The sequence below is a fragment of the Lonchura striata genome, chromosome 6 (assembly GCF_050655825.1).
Source record: "Lonchura striata isolate lonStrDom1 chromosome 6, ASM5065582v1, whole genome shotgun sequence".
Lineage (NCBI taxonomy): Eukaryota > Metazoa > Chordata > Aves > Passeriformes > Estrildidae > Lonchura > Lonchura striata.
The window spans coordinates 21,672,801-21,695,190 of NC_140708.1; the positions used below are offsets into that span (position 1 = coordinate 21,672,801).

General features: G+C 42.0%; 1 protein-coding gene across 4 annotated transcripts in view; it reads right to left on the reverse strand.

Annotated features, from left to right (window-relative positions):
• The window catches only part of PIK3AP1 (phosphoinositide-3-kinase adaptor protein 1), a 37,877-nt gene extending 15,494 nt beyond the window's left edge, over nt 1-22,383 (reverse strand). Inside the window, exons 1-7 of one of the 4 annotated variants that reach the window (XM_085582454.1) lie at nt 22,242-22,383; nt 21,402-21,492; nt 20,884-20,986; nt 13,384-13,794; nt 2,700-2,848; nt 1,703-1,847; nt 31-173 (exon numbers count right to left, since the gene is read on the reverse strand). In XM_085582454.1, the coding sequence (XP_085438580.1) occupies nt 31-173; nt 1,703-1,847; nt 2,700-2,774 (363 nt within the window). In that variant the 5' untranslated portion in view covers nt 2,775-2,848; nt 13,384-13,794; nt 20,884-20,986; nt 21,402-21,492; nt 22,242-22,383. Of the gene's footprint in view, nt 1-30; nt 174-1,702; nt 1,848-2,699; nt 2,849-13,383; nt 13,795-18,698; nt 19,215-19,286; nt 19,432-20,883; nt 20,987-21,401; nt 21,493-22,241 lie in introns of those variants that run through there. The other 3 variants (XM_085582453.1, XM_021548108.3, XM_085582455.1) reach the window with 3 other exon arrangements.
• Between the last annotated feature and the right edge of the window lie 7 nt (nt 22,384-22,390).

Sequence of the window (22,390 nt, forward strand, 5' to 3'; positions counted from 1 at the left end):
TCCAAAGCAGCTGATTGCTAAAGTCCTTACCTGGCACATGAACTGTACAGGGTTGGCTGCATTAGCCAACAGATTGCTTATTTCCTCCATGTCAGTATGGTAAGTTACACTTGTTTCTCCCACCATCAAGTCTCCTGAATATACCTGCAGAGGCACTGTCCCAGAGGTTAAATCTTTAAAAAGAGAGCGCAAAAATAACCATTAGCACAAACAACTGGCATGAGTTTGCATGATGTATTGTGAAGACAGGAGGAGTTCGGATATACCACCAGATGGATACCAAAACAGTCTCTGCTATATTGAATTCATGAAAAGTCATGAGAAGAGTCATGATCTTGTAACACTAGGTAGGAAACTACTTTGGAACTACCTTCTTTATAGCTATGTCAATGCACATAACCTTCTAGGTCCTCTGCTAACAGTAGACTGGACCACTAGTATTGAAAGTACTCCACCTTGAACTAGAAAGCAGCATATCTCTTCACCCCTGGCTTGTCTGGAGCTGTCTATAAAGCCATACAATAAATACAAATAGCTGGGGAAGAAAGGAAAAGAAATCAGAAAAGTCACTAGAGATTTTGCAACTTCTGTCAGCCTTACTAGTCTCTGAATAAAATCAATTAAAAAGAATTCCAGCTTTGCAACTTTACCCATGCACAGGATTATCATCTACCTGTACCTTGGAGCTTCTTGCTATTTTGCCTAATATACATTTATAAGTCTGAACTTTCTCTTTGAAACAGATATTTGAATGCCACTAAAATTAGCCTTTCCCTGTTAACAACTCAGGAAATTACGAAACAGTCAACAACACAAAGGAATTAAAAATGATTTCTCTTACTGTTAGCAACTTCAGAGCTCACACTGTACACTCCATCAATGTGAAAGTCATGTTTATAATTCAAAGTACAAGTTAGTTTCCAGGTCAGTGTTTATATCTTAAGTCTTGACTTAACACATTAAATTAAGCCTTTATATGTTCATGAGGTCACCTTCTTTAAAATCAACTCATTTCACTGACTTTATGGTAGTTACTTTAATGACTTTTAATCTCTATTCTCAGAGAGAATGGCAGAGTGACTCTTCAAGAGGACAGACTAAAACAGATTAAATAAAATAATGCTGGGAAAAAATATCAATCTTTAAGGCTCTGAAATAATTCCTTTAAAGTTCAGTGAACCTAAAGTTTAGGCAACCTTCAGTTTTGTAAATGTAAATATTTAGAGTGACAGAACATATCTAAATTAAAAGGCAAGCCAGAATAAATAGCTTCAGCTCTGATCACAGAGATCACTACACATTAAACACATGCCGTTATAGTAATGTAATTATTTACTGGCACTTCACTTCTCTCTTGGTGCCATGCCAATGCTAATATGGTGGTGGTCATAACACACAGCAAAGTCCAAAGTGCTCTACAAGCTGCAATGTGTTCTCAGAACTCCCAGCAAGGTGTTTCCACCTTGTAACCCTACTGTCGATGAGGGGAAAACAGAGCCCACAAGCCGCAGTCTCTCTCAGTTCCTCATCAAAAGTACCACAGGTGAGAATGCAAGTTTAAGATTTTCTGGACTCCAAGTTTTTCTGCACTGCAGTCTTTACCCTTGTGCCCTTGGCACTTCTCAGAACAGGCACGTTGATATAGAAAGGAAGCAATGAGGAAGGAGAGGGGAAAGAAAAAAAAAATCTCAATTCATCTTACTTGGAGCCTTCACAGAGATTGTGTATTCATTCTCCATCTGAGCCAGCACACGCACAGAGGATGCATTCTCTGGAGAAAATTCAACTTCAGTTTTCATTTCACCATCTAGTTTACATTTCATGATAATATAAACTGTTGTCTGCACCTAGGGCAAAAAGCATTACAACACACAGGTTCAAAACAAAAGCACTTACTTGGTTAAATCCATTTTCTAGGGATTTTGTTCTGATTGCAACTAACACATCAATCAGAACTTATTATTTTAATAGTTTTGAATCATTTTCAGGAGTATCTTCCAGTCACAGACTAACTGGGCAAGTGGCATCTGCTACAGCTTGCACCAGTATAGATACAAGCATTAAACTGATAGAACTCCAGATTTATTAGATAGATTTATAAACTGATTAGGGCTAGATTTAAAAAAATTATTTACTTTCAACTCTATTCATCTCTTCCCTTAAGCAGCACAGCCACATTCTAAACAGAAGCAGGAGAAAGAAATTTGGACTCTTTCCATCTCAGGAGATGCTATACTAAAAAGTGCTGTTTTTCAGACAAGAAACCATGATCCAAGCTTTTCAGGGTCACTTGCAAGCCATGCACCAGAATTGGCATATTAGTCTGGATATTGATATATCAGTTATCAGAGATAATCAGAGATAATCAGTTCATTACAGTCATCTTACCCCACTTGCCAGCAGAACAGAGGAAGGGAAGAGTGTGGACCTGTCTCAAGCACCCAAGCCAAGCAGCCATGTTAATGAGACAGTCATTAAGTGACACCACAGCCCAGACAGCATGTTACCAAGCTAGTCCTGGGCCTAGGGAGCCAAGCCCATGGAACAAGACACATGGAGGACAGGGGGCTGAGCAGGAAGGTGACAAGAAGAATTCAGGACTAATTTCCAGGTCCAATAAAGCTGACCATTACAAAGCAGCATAACGGGTTGCACCAGCTCACAGTAAGAACATGGTCCAAGGAGTGGACATACAGTACCCCACATTGTATGCGGCTGGGCTGCACCACTGGACAGTCCCCAGTGCTCTTGGATGATCCAGGTTCTTCAGTCATGGCAGGTCTGTGGGAGTCAACTGGATTCTTCTCGTCTTCTGTTTCTGTATCAGTCACAGAGTCACAGCCTGAGTCTAAAATAAAGTATAGAGAGTCCTGTTCCTCACTCCCCTTTGTTGAAAATGCTTATCACAAACATCCATCCTGAAAAAACAGCTGTGAAGGTGGTGGGATGGAACTTGCTATTCCTCTCAAAGTAATGCTCAGAAAAGGGGATCTAGTTGAAGAAAGTGAAACTACAGAGTTTCCTCTTTTTTTTTTCCTTAATAGGATTTGAAGAGGAAATCAACAAAGACATGAAAGCAGTAGAATAGCACTGAATACGCTTATGGAACAGACAACAGTGGCACTTTGCTGAGCTGGATAGTCCCCTCACGTTAAACAGGATAGTCAGCATGTGAATGTCTAATACAAGAATGATCAGTATTCTGAACTCATCTGACTCAAGCAGCACTCTGATATACTGCAAGATGGACAGCAGCCTTTAGTCTTATTTTTCTAAAATAAAATATGAAAACCAATGTTTGTAATTTCAGCAGCATCTTTAGTTTTCTCAGTGCTGCTTACCCCAACTCTCCAACTTTGGTTATTGCATCAAAAAATAAAACATGAAGCAGTAGTCTGAAGGGGTTCTGTTCATTGGGCAAGAACCATAAGCTCCAGTATCTATACAAGCATGAAATGGAAAAGTACCAGAACCTTTGCACTGAAAAGTAACAGCACTTTAACTAAACAGAATCAAGAGCAGAATAAACACATGTAAGCCTACAATACATGTGTACAAAACAATATTCTCACTCTCATTTCCCAAAACAAGCATGGATATTGATAGAATTGCAAATGAACTGAATTGATACCACTGGCTGAAAAAAACCTAGCCAGAATAGAAATAGATTATCTATCCCTGCCAGGAAATACTTTTCTCAGCTAGAGAAAGGAAACCAAAGACAATTACGTAGCTACTTAGTACAGAACACTTTTTTAGCTAGTTTCTACTTCTTGATTCACATGGTTCACACCACTCCCACCCCTCCCCATCTCCCAGAACACAAGGTGAAAGTCGCTGACCCCACTTTGTCAGAAGACTATCATGACTTCTTAAAACTATCTCCTGTGGTCAGAATTTCCCAAACTTTGTAAGTCTCTGAAGCAGTCCAGGATTTAAGACAACATTTTGGAACTTACATGTTATTTACTACTTACAAAAACACATCTGTAAAGAGTAGTACAAATTATTTACCAGATAACATCTCAGCCTTGGACTGTCATTATTCTTAAATTTAGTAAAAGAAAAGTCTATTTAAAATGCTCAGTCCTGATAAGAAAGACCTAAGTGATGAACTGGGCTGTCAAACCTGTGGCATCCATACAGTGAAGCTGCCAAGAATTCATGTTTCACTCAGAATCCCTGAATCTCCAAGTACATCAATTTTCCACAAATCAAGTGAGCCAAAATAATTAAAAGTGGCCCACCATTAAGAGTTCAGGTCTTCCTAGTTTCAAACTGAAGTTAGAAGTCAGTCAGGAACTTTAATGTAGACATCTTCATAATTATTACTATTATTGTTATTACCACCAAAGACTTAACCTTAGTATATTTGAAGTGCTTTGTCACACAAATCTTTAAAAGGTATTTTCAATACATTTAAGTGGGATTTTAGGAATTATAAGAAATTAACCTTGCTTTCAGGAGACAAGTTTTAAGCTACAAAATGCTAGCAAATCATTCAGGTGAAACTTTTTTCACAAATTTTGGTGCACACACACTTAACTAAGTATGTGAATCTCTCAACATGGCAACTAAGACTACTCATATGAGTACAAGTACATTGCTGCATTAATGTTTGTTATAGAAAGAAGAGAGACAAAAATTTGCAGCTCTGAAGCTCAAATACGCCACGACCACTAACATCAACATTTCTTAAACCTAGGAACAGTATATGTAATTTAGCAAACAGATTTTAATACTGAACCAAATCTGAAGATTTGGCTAAGCAACTGCTTTGACACAAGGTTGAAGGCTGTACTGAAGGTGGTCTTTGGGATTTTCAGACTAGTACCAAGTATTAGAAAATTAACTGAGGCATTATACGCCTTAACTCAGTATTTCAATTGGTACTGTTCAAAGTCATTAGCTGCAAGAACCAGACACATTTTGGGAATCCTTCTCTTAGAGAAACATGGACTACTCCCAACTGGGAGTGCCAGGCTGCCCTGCTGCATACAAACACTGGTCCTACAGCCTTCCCTGATATGATAGCTATCAATTCAGGTGTTTGGCATATGCAGAGCAAGATGCCATGTCCTTTGGGGAGAAGAGGCAACTGCTACTAGAATAGTGTCTCTAATTTCTGTTGGTTACTTCCAATATGACTAAATCAGAAAAACTAAGCTCACAGCAGATGAGAGAGCCAATGATGACCGAAACACAGTTAACACATTGATGTTCCTGCAACATATCCACAAAGGGACACTTGCCAGCATCCTGATCCTCAGGACTTCATCTCCAACCCGATCCAGAACCATTTGTGTAATTAGGAGTAATTTTCATCCCACTTGGCCAACATGTGCTCCTTCTCAGAGAAAAATCAAACCAAAGCTGTGCATCTCAGCTACAACATACACAGCAAGCAAGTATAAGAGGGGAGGCAAGGAGCAAGCAAACCCCCCCCCACCCTCCGGGTCTCTTTGCTTTAATGGTGCTCTTTGATACTAGAAACAATTTAGCAAATAAAGAATAACTAGGGCTTTTAAGAAGTTTTAAGCATTGCACTTCTGCATTCTTGTAACAGAGTTGACTGCCTGGAGGTCATGTGAACACAGCTGTTAGGTAATACAGGAAGAAGCAGGCAATGTTAATCAGTAATTGGATTAATAGCTGAAGGAACAGGCATTCAGTTTCAGGCATGAATTATTCATCTGTTTTTTCATTCAGAAAATACTGAAATTGCGAAGTACCAAATTCCCACATCAGCAGTGAGGTGATCCTATGATTCATCTTGAACTTCCAGTCATGTGCTAGTGACTGACTCATGAACATGCAAGCTCTGGAAGAGGAAACCATCCCATTACATTTGATAATATCCATGCTCTAAAGCATTGTTAGAGCAGGTTTCCCACACACTAAGATACTTGAGTAATGACAACCCATTTGCATATACAGATTCAGCAGTTATAACATTGTGATAACAGCCAGCCTAGAGAGGCCATCTCTGAGGAGATCAACAGATTTATTAAAGTTAAGTGAATACCTGAATTATGCTTCTCCATGAGCATGTGCTGTAGGTCAACACTCATGGTTATAAGAGGCTTTCTCCTTTCTGTTCCCTCAGGCCTCACTTGACAGTCTGTGAAATACTTATGAGAATAGCAGCAAGGGGAGGAGATGTGGTCCAAGAAACCCAACCACATTTCCCCTTGAAGAACATGCCCTCCTCCAGGACACATGAGCAGCTGAGCTGCAGAGAGCAGCCTCAGGCCCTTCTTGTCTGCCCTGCTGGGTTCCCTGCACAGCTGTCCTGCAGACACTCATCCCAAGGAAAAGCCGAGAGAAAACACAGGCATGGACTTGTGCATCAAGAGCCATTTAACAGCTTCAGAAACTCATATGAAGCAGCCAGTTATTTTGACCTGCTGCAGAGCACCCAGCTCTCCCTATCATCCATTTCCTCCTGGCGAAGCTGGTGGGATATCGGCATGGAGCCAACAGCTGTGGTTTCTCACAAGTCAGCCCTCGCACCACAAGGCATGTGAATGCTTGGAAGAAGTCAGCAGTCTGTCCAGAGCACTCTCTCACCCAGATACTAATGCTAATGGCACAACTGGGCAACAGCTTGTCTCTTAGGTTCTGAGTGGGCAGACCAGCCCCTTGCTGACATCTGCAAACACTTCCCATTCTGTCCATCAACAAGTTGAGACAATTAGCTCTCACAAGGCCTTAGACTTTAAGCACAGACCTCAATATGCTTAGAGCAGAGGGAAGACCCTCAAAGAGAGCCGCTGCTTTTACCTGAAGCTTGCAACTGGCCAGTATCCTTTCCCAAGTGCTAGTAAAGACATTAAGTCTCCCAGAGCAACTACAGCTACATTTGCAAGAAGCAGACAAAGTACTGACAAGTAGTCAGGGAAAGCAATGAAAGTTATCTTTCATCATGCTAACATCAGAGCCCCTGCTTCACCACTGAGATAAACTCACATCAGAGAAACATCTTGTGATAAGCCCTCAGAACTGGGCGATGCTGTAGCAACACTTCCCGTTTCAACTGAGTGGAGAGAAGTGTGCAGAAAATCAGCAAGCAAGAAGAATAAAACACAAGAAAATTTAGGACTGCGTAAAACTGTTCAAACAGAACAAAAAAACGTATTGGACATCTCCCCTTCTCTCCAAACCCCTCACCCCAAGCACTCCTCTAGAAGCACAGCACCTACAAATAGACTTTCAATTCTATGAAGAGCATAGTCATGTTTCATATGTCGTGCAAAGTTTGAAATGACAATAAACTATTTCTCATCCTGCATCAAGGAAACAAGGTGTATTTGACTATGTCAAGTTTTGCTAAGGTTCTTGCAGGTCTAGTGGTAAATTTGCAACAGGATCAAGTGTATAAACCTAAAGAAAGCTGGGGTGCACAGGAGCAGGACAGAGATAGGGAAGCAACTGAGGAAGAAGCAGGGTTCAGGCCACCCAGACAACAGACGTGTACATGACCAAAATCTCAAGCAAGAGATGCTAGAATAGTTCACTTCCACTAATTCTGGCAGAAAGAGACAACATATACTGACAAGGCACATGCACACCTCTTACGAATTTCAAGGGTGCCATAAATCACATTATATTAATCACTGATTCAAGTTTCTGTGAGAAGACACACATAAACATGAACATCCAGCCTGCTAATTCATTATCTCCTCTTGCAGTACCTCTTTGTTTCAGTTTAAGTGAAATGCGTAATGCTTGTGTGACAGAAAAGACAATCCCCATAAAAGCCAATAAACCTGGAACTCCACCTCAGAGAGTTGGGCAGCTGTTTGGAAACATCCCACCAGTCACTGACTGTGGTTCTATGAGTGGTTCCAGTAAATCTAAGACCACATTACTACTGCAAGGGCAGTCACACCTTGCCTCTCCTTCAAATAATTTCTCTTGGAATACCACCCTTGTAGTCCAACACCACACCTGATCATCCAGACAGATGAAAAGAAGAGAATGAGGCAGACACTCTTGCAGCACTCCATGCTATGGTCAACCTATGTCGCTGGTCAAACTTCCCCCTGGAAAACTCAAGACACACTGTTATTCTCAAGTCACTTTTGAAAAACATGTCAAAAGTTTTCTGCAGTCATAACAAACAGCCATGAAAATCTTACAAAATGCAACCCTGGAAGTAAAACAACTGTCCAAGTACACACAAAGTGTCTGCGAAAAAACCTAAATTCTGTTCCATACATCTCTCCAGACCTGCTCTCCAAAGCATCTTTTTCTTGACCACATACTTCTACCAAGATTTTTCAGAAATTACTACAGCTGCTCCAGTCTTGAATATGATCAGTGATGGTCACTGAGCTTTTACTTTAAGCAAGTCTCAAAGCCTTGCAGTTCTTTAGCTCATTAGCAGATACCTAGAATTAGTCTTAGACCATAAAGCAACCTGTGAGGAGATTGTCAGAACCACAAGCCACAGAGAAAAATGATTAGTATTTACAAGGTGCATAAAGACTATAATAGTCTGAAGTTCTTAACCACAACAGTTTCTGTCCTTTATTATTTCTGGGCTATCATTTCACTGTCTCTATTTAGAAAGGTATGCACCTATAATAGCACTGCTTGAATTTTATGATGCCATGAAAGAAAACCCATGAAGTGTTGCTTTTTACGTAAATAAACTGGGACTTTATGAAATGCCTTGATGACAAACAATTAATCAATCCTGCAGCTGGGAAGATTATTTTAACTACTTGACCCCATATGCTACAGATGGATAAGAACATCCATACATTTCTGTCAGGGAACTCTCAGTATCACTTGGGAGCTTAGTTAAGATTTCATCAATTGCTTTAACCAGCTCTCTGAAGTCTCTGGCTTTCCAGCATCAGTCAGTTATACCCATGCATGGAGAGGCATGCAACCAGCAAGTTCCCTCAACCTGAACTCCTGTGCAAGAGTCACAGTTTCCTCTTCTTGACAGACAGTGAGAACCAGCCAGATTGCTGAGCTCCCATATCAGAAAGCAGGCTCATTTGCATCCAGAGGGCTGACTAATAGCTCACCCATTCCTCTTCAATGAGCAGGGTCAAAGAACCACATCTTATATTTAAACAAGATAGAAAAGAGAAAAACATAGTTTAAAGAATTCATTTAATTTTACCTCTTCAAAGAAGAGGGAGAGAGAGCTGCATGGTACCACCTCACGTCTTTAAGGCCACTTCAATAAGCTGGCAAAAGTCAATGTTGCATGTAATTAGCTGAGATAGAACTACTCTGAACATATTCCTCCACAGAGCACTGAGGACTGGAGAAGTAAACACATGACAGTTCATACCAAACTTAAAAATACATTGTGAATTTAGGTCTCTAGCCCTAAATGGCAACTATTAGCAAAACTAAACAAATAATCAAATAATTACAGAAACATGAAGCTGTAGAGAATCTCACATATACTACAACTTCCCCTATCTGGTTTGAGAAATCATTGACAACATCTATCCAACGTGACCTTAAATTCCGAGTAGCTTTCTCCAAGGTTTATCTTTACAGCTTGAGTCCAGCACCGGACCATAAAGATGATTAAGGAACTACAGCAACTTTCATAAGAGGAGAGGCTGAAAGAGCTGGAAGTCATCAGCCTGGAAAAAAGACAACTCAGGGGAATCTTATATGGACAAGGGAGGAGAAAATGAAAAACGAGCTAGACTGTTTTCCATAGTGCCCACTGACAGGAAAAGAGGCAATGTGCACAAACTAAAATGCATGAAGTTCCATCTGAACACAAGAAAACATTTTGTTACTCTCAAGGGTAGTCAAACATTGGAACAGGTTGCTCAGAGAGGCTGTGAAGTCCTGCAGTCTCCACCTGCAGAGACATTCAAAACCCAACTGGAAATAGTCTTGGGCAGAACAAGCTTAGATTATATCAAGCAGTCCCTTCCAACCTGAATGATATGCTCTCAAGTTTCATCAATGCAACAGAAGAAAGCCAAGAATTTAATTCAATTCCTTGACATGAACCAGAGGAACAATTATACAGCTGATGTGGTTCTTCTTATGCCATTTCCCTCTCAAAAAAGCTTACTGCCTTAGTCTCTGACATCTCTTAATGAGCCCCTCAGTAGGTAGAGTAACATTTCAGCTCTTGCTGACCTACAAAGATCAAAAGAAGTTCTCATATTCCTTCTAACTGACCAAGGCCCTCCATCTTAACCATATTATTCCTTACACCAACTTCTGACCCTCTTATTTCATAAATTGTTTGTTGGTACTCATCTTTCATTCTTGTCTCTTCCAGTACACAAGAGCTCTGCTCAGCCAAGGCTGCACTTGTTCACCACTGCCGTCATATTCAGTTATCACCTCAGCCATCTCAGGCAGATGTGGATTTCCCCATGTTTTTACCCACAAGAGATGGCTTGGATACAGAAAGCTCAAAGCCACTGATGAATTAGTAAATGCTTTGAAAACATCAGCTTTTACAGTGGGAAATTTGAAATGTTTCAAAACAATGTAGTTAGGGACAAATACACTGGAGCAATTGAAATGTCAAGTGAGCTTTGAGAACACATGAGGAAGAGAAAGGTCACTGACTCTGACTGTGGCTCAGACTCCCAGCTGCTCAGTGCACACAGCACAGCTATGACGGGCCAGGCAAGAGGGGTTAAGCAGCAGCTGCTCACTGCACCCTGGTTAGTGACTATACCCTGCTGGACCCAAGCTGGTGTGTACAGAGACATCCTGAGCAAGATTGTTTAATCTAGAGAAAAGGAGACTCAGTGGGAACTTACTGCTTTCTACAACTACCAGAGAGGAGGACGGATAATCTCTTCTCTCAGGTAACATGCAATGGGACAAGATCAAAGAGCTTCAAGTTGCTTCAGGGGAGGGTTAGATTGGATACTATGAAAAATTTCTTCACTGAAAGGGTGGTTGAACATCAGAACAGGCTGCCCAGGCAGGTGGTGGGATCATCATCCCTGGAACTGTTAAAAAAGCATGTAGATGTGGTAATGAAGGACATGGTTTAGTGGTACACGTAGCAGTGTTAAGTTAGTAGCTGGACTCCATCTTGAGGATCTTTTCCAGCCATAATAATTCTGTGATTTCCACCCCCTTAGCACAGTTATTGCATAGTCTCAAAAACTTCCCCACAGATAACAGGAGTACCTGCAAATGCAAACCTTCATGTGCTCTGTAGTTTGCCAGAATTAAGAAACTTTAGAAATAAAAATACCACATCTACAAGAGAGCAAGAGTCAGCATCAGCACACAGTTGTCAACAAGCCTAACTGAATGTTTCCTCATTTCTGAATTCATACTAAAGCAATAAAAATTAAAATAGGTTTCAGCATGTGATGTCTAGGGGTGTCATAGTCCCATGATGCCCTAAACAAACCACAGCCAACAGCTGTGCTAGAGGCAACAGCACAGCCTGCACAGTGCCAATGTCCAGCCTCTGGAGAAGAATTTGCCCTGACTGCATCCTGTGCCCCTGTACCATGCCTCACTAGCTCAGGATTCAGCAGTTTGGAAGCTGAGTCATTTTAGCATCAGGCCTAGTTTTGACACTGCTGTTAGAAGTAGAGGTGAGTGCATGTGAAGAGAAGTACTTTCCAGAGGAAGACACCCAGACCTAAACAATTTCAAATATAGTCATTAACTTTCTCTGCTAAGTGCTGTAAGAATTAAGGGCTGCCTTAATCAGGAAAAATTCAAACAACTAAGACCAGAGCAGAGGCTATGTTTCTCTGTGGGAGAGGTCTGCTGTCACAAACATTTTAAGTTACTCATGCTGCAACCGAATCATACAGCAGATTTTTTTACCAGTCAAGAAGAAAGTTTTCACAGTTTCACCCAAAAAAGGAACTATGTACACCTGGGGCTATCTTCAGAGGAAACATCAGAACATTTGCATTTGAGGCCATTCACAGAACTTGTATAGAATCACACAATAGAAGATGTCACAGAGTTATTTTTTCCCCACACAGAAGTAGGATCTGATACATTAATCCAAATACTTGGGCCATGAAAGCAGCCCATCTTAAATAGGTTCTTCCTTCACAAGAATCAAAGTGACAGCAGATGGCTCACCTTTGCAACTGGTCTGATGTGCACAAACCAAAAATTTGACGTGGCATGCAGGTGACAGCCACATCAGCTATGACTGCCATAACAGAAGTCCAGAAATTCTGAATCTTTGTATACCAAATTATCTGGAACATGTTACAGCAGACTCCACAGCAAATTAGTTTAATCACATTTTTTCTCTCGGGCAAGTATTTTCTAGATACGCTGAAATCAGTTTGAGATCAATGTATGCTTATTAAAGTGAGAAAACAGAAAACAAGCTCATTTTTTTTGTTATGTAGAAACAGCAATAAAAATCCAAAGCCCAAACTCCCTTTCACAACACCACCTACATAAAGCCAAAGCACAGCTTGTTTCAGCACATGCTAACTTGCAGCACAGATGGAAAAGGACTTTAGACCCAGCTGTGTGAAGTCAGACTCCAGGGCCTTTATACACACACCACTAGACACACTGCCTCACTTATGCCATGGAATAGAGATAAATCTTAAGCCAAGATGCAACTGCAGGATTCCAGTCTTGCTGAGGCTGACAAAGAACACTATAACCCTACCTATGGCAATGTCATGAAAATACCCAGACCAGCAGGACTGCCCAGAGCTCTCCACCTTAATTTCAACAGAAACTATGAGAAAGGAATTCTACACACTCTTCTAGAGTTTAGGAAGTTTTGGAATCAATTAAAACTCAGTGCATTGCGCTTGTGTAGTCTCCAACTCTTAATACTTCTATGCTAGTAAGTCCTCTGCACTAGTTAAAAGGGGATCTCTTTCAGACTGGTTGGGTTATTTTTAAGGCCATCAGTGTAATTCTTTAATTAATCACTGCCTCTTCATCATAGGTAACAAAGTGATCTGTTGCCAGTATGGTTACATCTTTGATTTTAGGCCCAGTACTAGATAATACATATTAGACTTTATTTTGTTTCTGGTATGACAGAAACAAGTCTGAAGAAAAAGATATTTCTTTTCCTTAAAATAAAGACAATTTTACATTGATTTGGGTCAATAAACTGCAGAGTACAATATTTACAGGCAGAATTTTAAATATAGAAAGTTTTCATTTTCTATTTCCTTCAAAAGCAGTCATCCAAGACAACCTCAAATTCAGAAGTTCTCTGAGAGTTGCTGGTAATTTCTCCTGAGTTAGGGACCAACCAACCAGGCATAGAAAAATTTTTGTTTACAAGGGTTAGACAATTTGCTTTAGTTTGCTCTTTAAGTAAAGCACATTATCAGTGTAAAATGAAGAACAAACAGTATCAGGTCTCTCCCTCCTCTGACCAGAAAGCACAGCTCCTAGCTATGGTCTTACCTTCTGAAATAGCCTTCTCAACAGCTGCAAGGTAAGCATCAGGCTCATCATCATTTGTGAGTTCTTGCCACTGAGACCAGTCCTTGAAAAAAGTCAAATAATCATCACAGTCCGTAACACCACAAAACAGCTTGACTACTTTGCACGGGGGCCATAAAGCCTCCTGAAGGCTCTGCACGATGTGAGGAATGTAAAAACTCTGCACCAGCTCAGCAGAAAGCAAAAGGATGATACTCCGACTTCTGCTGAACAGGTCCAGCTCCTGGTGGGAGATGGCAGAGTTGTCTTCCAGCTGGTAGGTCAGAATCCGATGCTTTCGAACTTGCCAAGTGAAGAGATTCTGGAGGTACTGACACCATTCAATGGCGTCACTTGCATACACAATCAGCACGTCATAGTCTCCAGGGGCTCCTGTACAGGTGCAAGACGATCACAAGAAAAAGGATTAAATTCAAACCTTGAAATCACCCACAGCTTTGGAACAAAAAACCCCAGCATCGTCTCTAATTCCTGTCAGAAACTACGAAGCATTTCAAAAGAACACTAGTTCTATCCGAAGTGAGGTGTTCACAGCCACAAAGAAATTCTAAGGGTGAATGAACTCCTACTTGCATCTACTCCACCAAATTTAAGTAATTTTTCATTCTTAAAAATGAGAAAACCTAAAATGCTCTTCCTAAGAAGGAGAGCATTTCCTATGTCGTTTCAAGTGAAACACTACAGAGATTTACAGATTTAAAGCATTCTGATAAGGAAAAAAAAAAAGCCACAAAAACCAGACCTTCAAAACAAACTAACTTGAAAAGAGGAGTTCACTCTCACATGAAAATTTAAAATCATTTTAGGCAATTATATGGTCTCTCCAACACAACTGCAGATCATTACATGCCCAAGTGGAACAGACACCAAACAGCACACCTAAAATAACAAATGAGGTCACAGAATGCTTACAGGAAGTCACTATGGCCCCTGTGGTGTTAGATATTTGCTCTCATTGCAGCAGAAAGCAAACTGCCTGAAAAGTATGCGTGCAACTAAGGGAACATCAGCCTCAGTGCTTGCACCACAGCCACTCTGTCACTCAGGCTTCAGACATTCCACAAGGCTGTGTTAGAGTCCTTCCTCAAAACTGTTATCAAAAGCTTTCCCAACAATTTTTGGAATGACAAACACTCTCTTCAGAGGGAAAGAACTAATACAATAGTGGTGGCCAGAAGACAACCCACAATACGCTCACCAAAATTGACTTCTTCCATAATTCTCTACAGACAGCTTCTACCTACAGACTCATGTATTTCAGTGCTCTGGCACAAAAGCACTTTAAAAAGCTTACTAATAGTAGATTGCAAATTGAACCAGTGTGACATGATGCAGTGCTCTCTCACCAATCTCAAGGAAGCATTTAAGTCTAAATCTAATTTTTCTATTTACCTGTGAAGCAGTTTACTCAAAATTGAGGTTTACAGCTCAGGTCCATGGTAAATTTCAGAGCTGAGAATTTAAAATCTTGTTAACAAATTGTCTTCTGATTCCAGTCTGACTCTTTAGAAATGTCAGCATTTTCAACCCATCTCCATCATGATGCAAGCAAAGGCAATTTTTTCCAATTAAAGCAGAGAACAATGCCTAAAATTTGGCAGCAAAAGAGGATCTGCAGAGTGAATTTACCAGAACTGGCAGTTTTGCAATCACCTTAGAAAAATTCAACCAAAATTGCACAGCCTCCAAAGACTTTATTCTATCACCTTCCCCAGAAACTTCATCACAAAATTAAGGCCGAAACAAAGTCTAGGCTGAGGGACCTCAGCCCTGAACTATACAATTAGCAGCTATAAATAGAAGTCCAGCAGACGTGATACAATTGAGGAGAATGGGGATGTGCTCAGTGCTCAATCAATAGCATTACCTGCATAAATAAGGACATCCCTGGCAGTGCAAGGATGATACCTAGCTATGGAGAACATGGACAGTGCAGTGCTGACATATTCACTAGGACAGCTGCATGTTTGTGAGTGAATACAGCTCCTGAACCACAGATGGAGGCTTGTAGGAGATGGCATTCCCAAAGGAGAGGATCCAGCAAACTGAGTCCTTGGGACTCAAAACCTCAGGACCTTTAACCTAAGAGTGCAGAACTGCTGAGAAAAAAGATGGCTTTCACACCAGTGAGCACACCACTATTGCCAAAATATCACTGATGGTGGCTGAACACCACCTGGCAAAGACAACAGAATTACATGAGCAAAAACATGAAAACCAAGCAGAATTCAAGTTTTATTCTAGAAAGGCAGATGTACCACAGACTTCTGCTTCCTTCTGCTTCCACTGCCCTGGGTTGATTTACATGCAGTACAGCGGGAAAGGAAAGCACAACTCTTCGCTGAGAACAGAGCCCACACATTGCACCATGGCCAGCTGAGCCTGACTTCAACAGATGGGGAGACCACAAAATGACTCTGAGGTGTGCCCAAAGCTCTTAAAGTCCTACCCAGCCCCACCTCCAGTCTCTGGAAAATCCTGTCATTCACTTTTAGGAAGCACACAGCTTCCACAACTATACTTGTGAGTCAACATGCCCTTCTCCAGGCTTTCAATGAAAGTAAGCTGTGCTCAGAGACAAGGTGGAAGAGCCATTGATTTGAAACATACCTTGCACTGCAGGGGCACTAAGTATCCAAGAATCCCTCCCTTCTCTGCTATGTAGATAAAGGATGCAAACTGGACAGACTAATTGCAAATTCCCTGTCAGAACAGTGCAACCTTTGCATCCAGCAGGCAAGAACTTCCTCTGGTGTTTAGGAAAGGTATTGATTTCCTAGCTAGCACTGCTCTACAAGAACACCATTCCCCTCAACAGAGCTGTACCAGCTCTCCTCAGGCCTTCTTCCCTCAGCTCCTTTTACATGTACACAATAAACTGAGGAACAACGCTCCTAAAATGAGAACTGAGAAATAAAATTACTGACTCCGCTTGTAGAGCCAAAGTAACGCTCCATGTTCATAAGCAAAAATACTGGAAGTGGGTCTTGCAGAGCTAAATAAGCTGAAGTCAGCATTGGGAGTGTTTTTAAAAAACCCCAAAAATCTAGAAATAACCTCAATTGCAACATTCTCCTTTAAAAGAAGAATGACACAGGACTCTCCTTCCTGGATCCTGCTATTATTTATCTAACCAAATAGCTGCCTTTGCAGCACTAACTACTGCTCAGTCCTCAGGGAACAGTGTAAAAAGAATAAATAACATTTCAGGGAGGTTTTTCACAATTTTTCAAACATCAGAAAAACTCACAGAGCACAGTACAAAATATAATGCATACTCTGCCTATAGTGGGTATATAGGGGACTCCTTTGGTGAACACCAAACATTTCCTTAAACCCTGCTCTTAGATGGTTTGACAATGCTTTTTACAGGCTGGTTTTGGAAAAGTCTTCAATTAAAGGAAGAAATATATGAACACTATATACAATATCAAGATGAAGAAAAACAGTTGGCTAGTACAAGTCTATCTTTCACACTCTCAAGTGTGATCTTAAATTTTAAATTTAAAGTTTAAATTTTAGGAATCCAGTAACAAGGTATTGTTAAGTTTAGAGTATAAAAAATACTTTTGCTTCTGTTTACAAAATGTCAGCACTATTAACAATACTGCAGGGTATGTTCATTTGCTTCATAGAAAATCATAAAGGTGCAGTTCTGTTGCAGTTTGCAGTGCTAAACCATAACCTTTGGAATACTTTCCAGCTGTAACTGCCTCTCCAGTGTTTAGCTGCACACTTTACTACACAGCAACGATAACAGACTGGTGAGATTACAAACTAGTACCATAGACATGCCTAAGACCCATCATTGAAGTGTAAGCCCCACAAACAGCACAAATGGCATGATACAAAGCTTTCCCCAGCACACAAATCGCTCATAGAATGGAAGAGGCTGAAACAATTCAGTAAAAATCATATACGCTCATGGCAAGCATATAGAAGTATGCATGACCATGTCATGTCTTCACAGTCTCTCTCTGAAAAGCAAATAAATCAGGCACATCTCCATACTATGTCTGCACGTAGTGAGGTGATAATCATTAGGCTCACTCTAAACATGCAATAGTGGTTTATGGCTGTATCATAAGGTTCTGATTACCACTGAAATAGCTAAACAATACTGTGAGAAGCTGGCATATCAGCTCTGGGTAAGACTACATCTTACATTATCGACTGTTATTATCTATCGTTTCATTCCATAAGCCAAAAGGTTTGACTCTTTTTCAATTTATAGATCATAAAGTTTTCCACTGTATTTATGGATCGCATAAAGAATATTCAGGGCTGTAGCAATACACAACTTTTCTATGTCATCTTTCACACACCTCTCTCTCATAAGTAGATAATGACTTCTCATTGTCCACAGACCAGGTAAAAAAACAGACTAAATCCTTCACTCTAACTTATCATATGCAGTGGCAAACAATTTATCTTCATCTGCTACAAGAAAATCCATCTCTGACTACATAAGAAAGGCATTATGTAACCTGTTCCAGTGTGTTTTGTGATTCATGTGTATGGAGGATACAGAAATAATGCTGTTCAAAATAACAATCCTTGACAGATGGGAATTGACTCTCCATTAAAGATAATTGTTTATGGCATAAAGGAAATGCAACTCAAAGCATCTTAATAATCAAATTCTTATAAGAGAGAGCACTTCCAGCAAGTCATAGAAACTGCTGGTGGGCCATTAAAAGAAGTCCTCAGCACATTCCACATTTCAGTATGTGAAGTGTGTGTATTTAAGTGATGTATGATGAAATAAATGCATACTCTGCATACATGAAATGCACAGTAATAGTGATCACATGAGACTTCTTACCTCAACTGGAATATAAAATCTTCACTTTAAATAAAATGCTGCAAACAAGTAAGAGGAAACAGCAGAATCAAAGCAGACAACATTTCTGCAAACCTAACTTCACAGAGAGGAACGAGAGATTTGCATTATGATACATTAATCTAAAGTTGTTCTTTTTTTAAGGGTCTCTGTGAAATCACCTTCTGTTTATAAGGAGAAAAGTAGTTTTGCCCACAAGTCTCCCGAGACCTCCGTTTAACTTATTTTTACCTCACAAGGAGATACGCGTCAATGAAACACAAATGTTACTTCACACCCTGAGAATGGCACGTTTTTTTTCCTTTTTTAGATAAAACCCATACGCTTCCCTGCAAAGAGAGGAACTTGCAAATTGGGCATTAGCAAGATTTACACAATACAGGCTAAACTCCTCTCCCCTTGAGTCTGCAGCTCTTAGTCTAGGTAGCCTTACCTGCACACACGTCAGCTAAAACACTTTCAATTACGGCAAACTAGCTTAGCTTGTGATCCTGTGCCATTGTGGCAAGGGGCACCAAGTATACCCCCAAAAGGAAGTGGTGCTGAAGAATAAAGCCATATTTAGGAAAAACTGACTTCTCTATAAAACATCACAGAAAAGCACACAAGTCGTACAGGCGGACACGAGCAAAATACTCTACAGAAACCCTCCCTCAGAAGTCGCTGATCTGCCAAGCCGAAGTTCACTTAAGACGCAGGAAAGCTCTGCCAGCAGCTGCCCTGAACTGCAGACAAGCGAAGCAAGGCGAGCTAGAAAGCGCTACGAGCGAAGGAGCGCCGGGGCTCCCTGAACCCGGAGAGCGGACCGCCTTCCCTTTCTCCGGCAGCGGAGCGCCAGGGGCGCGCAGAGCCGCGCAGCGGCACCGCCCCGCGCGGGCAGCGGGCAGGGCTCCGCTACGCTCCGCTTGCCGGCACCGTGCCGCGGGGCAGCTCCGGGCAGCCGCGGCCCGCCGCAGCACAACCGCGCGGAGAAGCCCCGCCGCTTCCCCGCGGCTCCCGGGACGGCAGCCGCGGCACCTACCGGGGGCCGCCATGGTCCGGGGCTGGCGCTCCCCTTCCCTCACATCGGCGGCGCAGCAAGGCGGTGCATCCCCCGGAGCCGCTCCCTCGCCCCCAGCACAGCCCAGGACACGGCACCGGGCTCCTCCCGGCCCCGCCTCCCGCCCGCGGCGCCCCCTGCAGAGCCCGGCACGGGCTGCCCCTGCCCGGCCGCACGTCGCCTTTCCGGTACTCGGCGGGACTCTGCCCCAAGGAGGGAAGCTGCCTGTTCCAGCTGGCTCCTATCACACTTTCCGTAGGTGACCGAGGAAACAGCGCTACAGCGAGGAAAGTTGTGTTACAGTAATACAGTGGTCTCAAGAAACCGGGAACAACAGTTGAGGAGAAGAATAAGCGATACCTGTTTTATACTCATCCCTAACTTAGGTTTTGTCATGTCTTCTATGAGGAAGGAAAACTCCTAGGGAGAAGCCAAGCTGCTCCCTAAGAATGAAGTAGCTCGATGTTCTGTGTTTTCAGCTAGAAGATGCGGTCTTCCAAATGAAATTTACCAGTTTCTGTAAGACTGTGCTCATGTTTGAGTACAGAGACAATAAGCACCAGAAGGACAACGTTATTGTTCAGAGAGTAGGACTCAATTTACTAATCTTGTCACTGGAGACAAAGCAACAGATTCTGCCTAAATTATTCAGCCTATTCCTTTGCAAACTTTGAAAAACCACTTTGAAAAACCAGTGAGATCTTTCATTGATGCACTTCACACCAAAAGCAGACTCCTTACAATCTGGCTTCCCAGTCAAGGCAGTCATTCGACATTCTGTAAACAGCTTAACGTCACCACTAGTTTTAGAACAGAGGTGATTACAAGCAGAAAGGAACCAACTGTTTTCCACTAATAAACTCTATCTCAGAAGTTAGTCAAACTCTCTTGTTACCTCCAAATCTTTCTTTACTGAAAACCTACTTTAAGCTTACAAACTGCATGCCACTACCTGTCTTCCAAAACCCAGGTGTTCTCTCAATAGGAAAGCACTAGGACTAAAAGCACTTCCTGATGATAAAGCTTTATGAGTAATTCCAGGTTTGCAAAGAAGAAACCATAACTTTCCCCTCTGAATCATCCCAAAATTATACACTAGAATAAAGAACACACAGACACTGGAGAAGAATCCCAACTTGGGATTTATATGAAAGACAAAAGTTAACTAGTTGGAAACGAGAATCTTTAAGCAAATTATTTTACTATTATGCAACAGCAAGTATATATTAAGAACTATTTAAACAAATGGATGACTTTATGACTGTTCCACATTATTTTACTGTCTTGGGGAATACAAGGACAAAATGGCTTTCCCTGCCAGGTGATCTGGACAGCTGCAGGCACAGCATAGGGGAACACACCTAGAGAGCCACACACCTTTGAAGAGAAGCGGCTACACAGCACAGGGAACAGACCTAGCTGGCAAAGGCCAGGCAGGAGAGGGAGATACTTATTAACCAGAGGAGAAGCAAAGTGAGCCAGTAAAGCAAACACAGTCAGTCATTTTCCCGGCTCCTCACAGCCAGGGAAATTCACACAGTTACTTCACACAGCAGGGCTTAAAGTAACAACAGTTTACCAGCAAAAGCTGCATCTTTTCCTTTCCAACGCAGGCAAAAACACAAAAGTTTGCTGAGCTTTGCAGATGAAGCTTGCAGCTGTAGGTCACTGTAGAGGGGAAACTACAAAAACTATTAGTTCCTGCAAACAGTTTCCTTTCTGCAACACAGCCTCGTGTTATTCCACACATAAAAGGGGCAGGGAATCTCAAAAACAAGTAAACATATCTAACCAAGCCTCCGCACAACACCCCTTTTCTGCCACACAGGCTACAGCATCTGTACAAAATTACAGAATCTTACAGTACAAAATACCACAAGAGCTGACTTCTGTTTCCCCATGAGTGCAAACATGGGTCCTTCCAGAAACACCAGGAACAGGTACAATTTGCTGAGAACAGAGCCCGTCCAGTTGTGCATATTCATTGGGCACCAAGGCACAGAACACCCACAGAGCACAGAACAGCAGTATTTGGAAATAGTTAAGTGCAGAGAGCTAAGTAGGGGAAATATAAAAAGCAAAATACTGCCTACCTACCACTGTTTTTTTGAGCCTGGCAGCCCTAAATCTAGACTTTAAGTACAGGACTCTCTTCTTCCTTGGCCCTCAGCAAGCTTTATAGTACCATCTATTGAAGGAAAAGAAGAAAAGTGCCATTCATCACAAAGGCAGGAATAGAGAGCTACATCCAGCAGAGCAAATCTGCAATATTACAGAAAAAAAAAAAAAAAAAAAAAAAAAAAAAAAAAAAAAAAACTTTCCTGTAAAAGTAACTAAAGCTACTTAAATATACAACAGGTGAATTAAATCTCATCCTCATCCTCATCAGTGTTGTGAGCACACTAACACACTAAGCTTGTCCTGCTCAGCCTCATCTGGGGCTTCCACATCCACCCTTTTCCATAGGTCCAGAAGCTCCATTTAAGGTCAGGTCCGGGTCTTCAGCACTTATTTGAGCTTTACCTATTTCATACCTTATCTCCCACCTTGAAGCCCCTCCAGCCTATATTCTAGATAACCTTGTCTCAAATTCATTTTCTGTCTCTCACAGGCTGCCGCTTTAGGATTATGGCGTTACTTTCACCAGCTCTCTCTGTTCCCGTAGGGATTTTGCAGGAGTATTCAGTACGTTCCTGTATGGGTTCAGGCTGAGAGCAGCGGCGAGTGCCGGCAGCGGCCCCGAGCTCCGCCCGCAGCCCTGCGGGGCTGCGCCGCGCTGCTGAGGGCTCTGCCGGCACCGAGCCTGCCCGCAGCTCCCAGCCTGCTCTCCGCCCCAGAGCAGCCCAGCTCCTGCTCTCCAGCATTCCCCCAGCGGTCTCCTTTCAGCCATTTACAACAGATTACAAGTACGAGTAAGCTGGTGAGTCTTAAGCGGACTTAAGTCTAAGAGTCGAATCCAGAGCCGAGTGGGCACTCCCGGGCTCCCAGCCCCTGTCCCGCCGCTGCCCCACAGGCGGCGGCAGCAGCAGCACGGAGCGCGCCCGCCGCCTCACGCCGGGCAGCGCCCCGGAGCGGCGCCGCGCGGG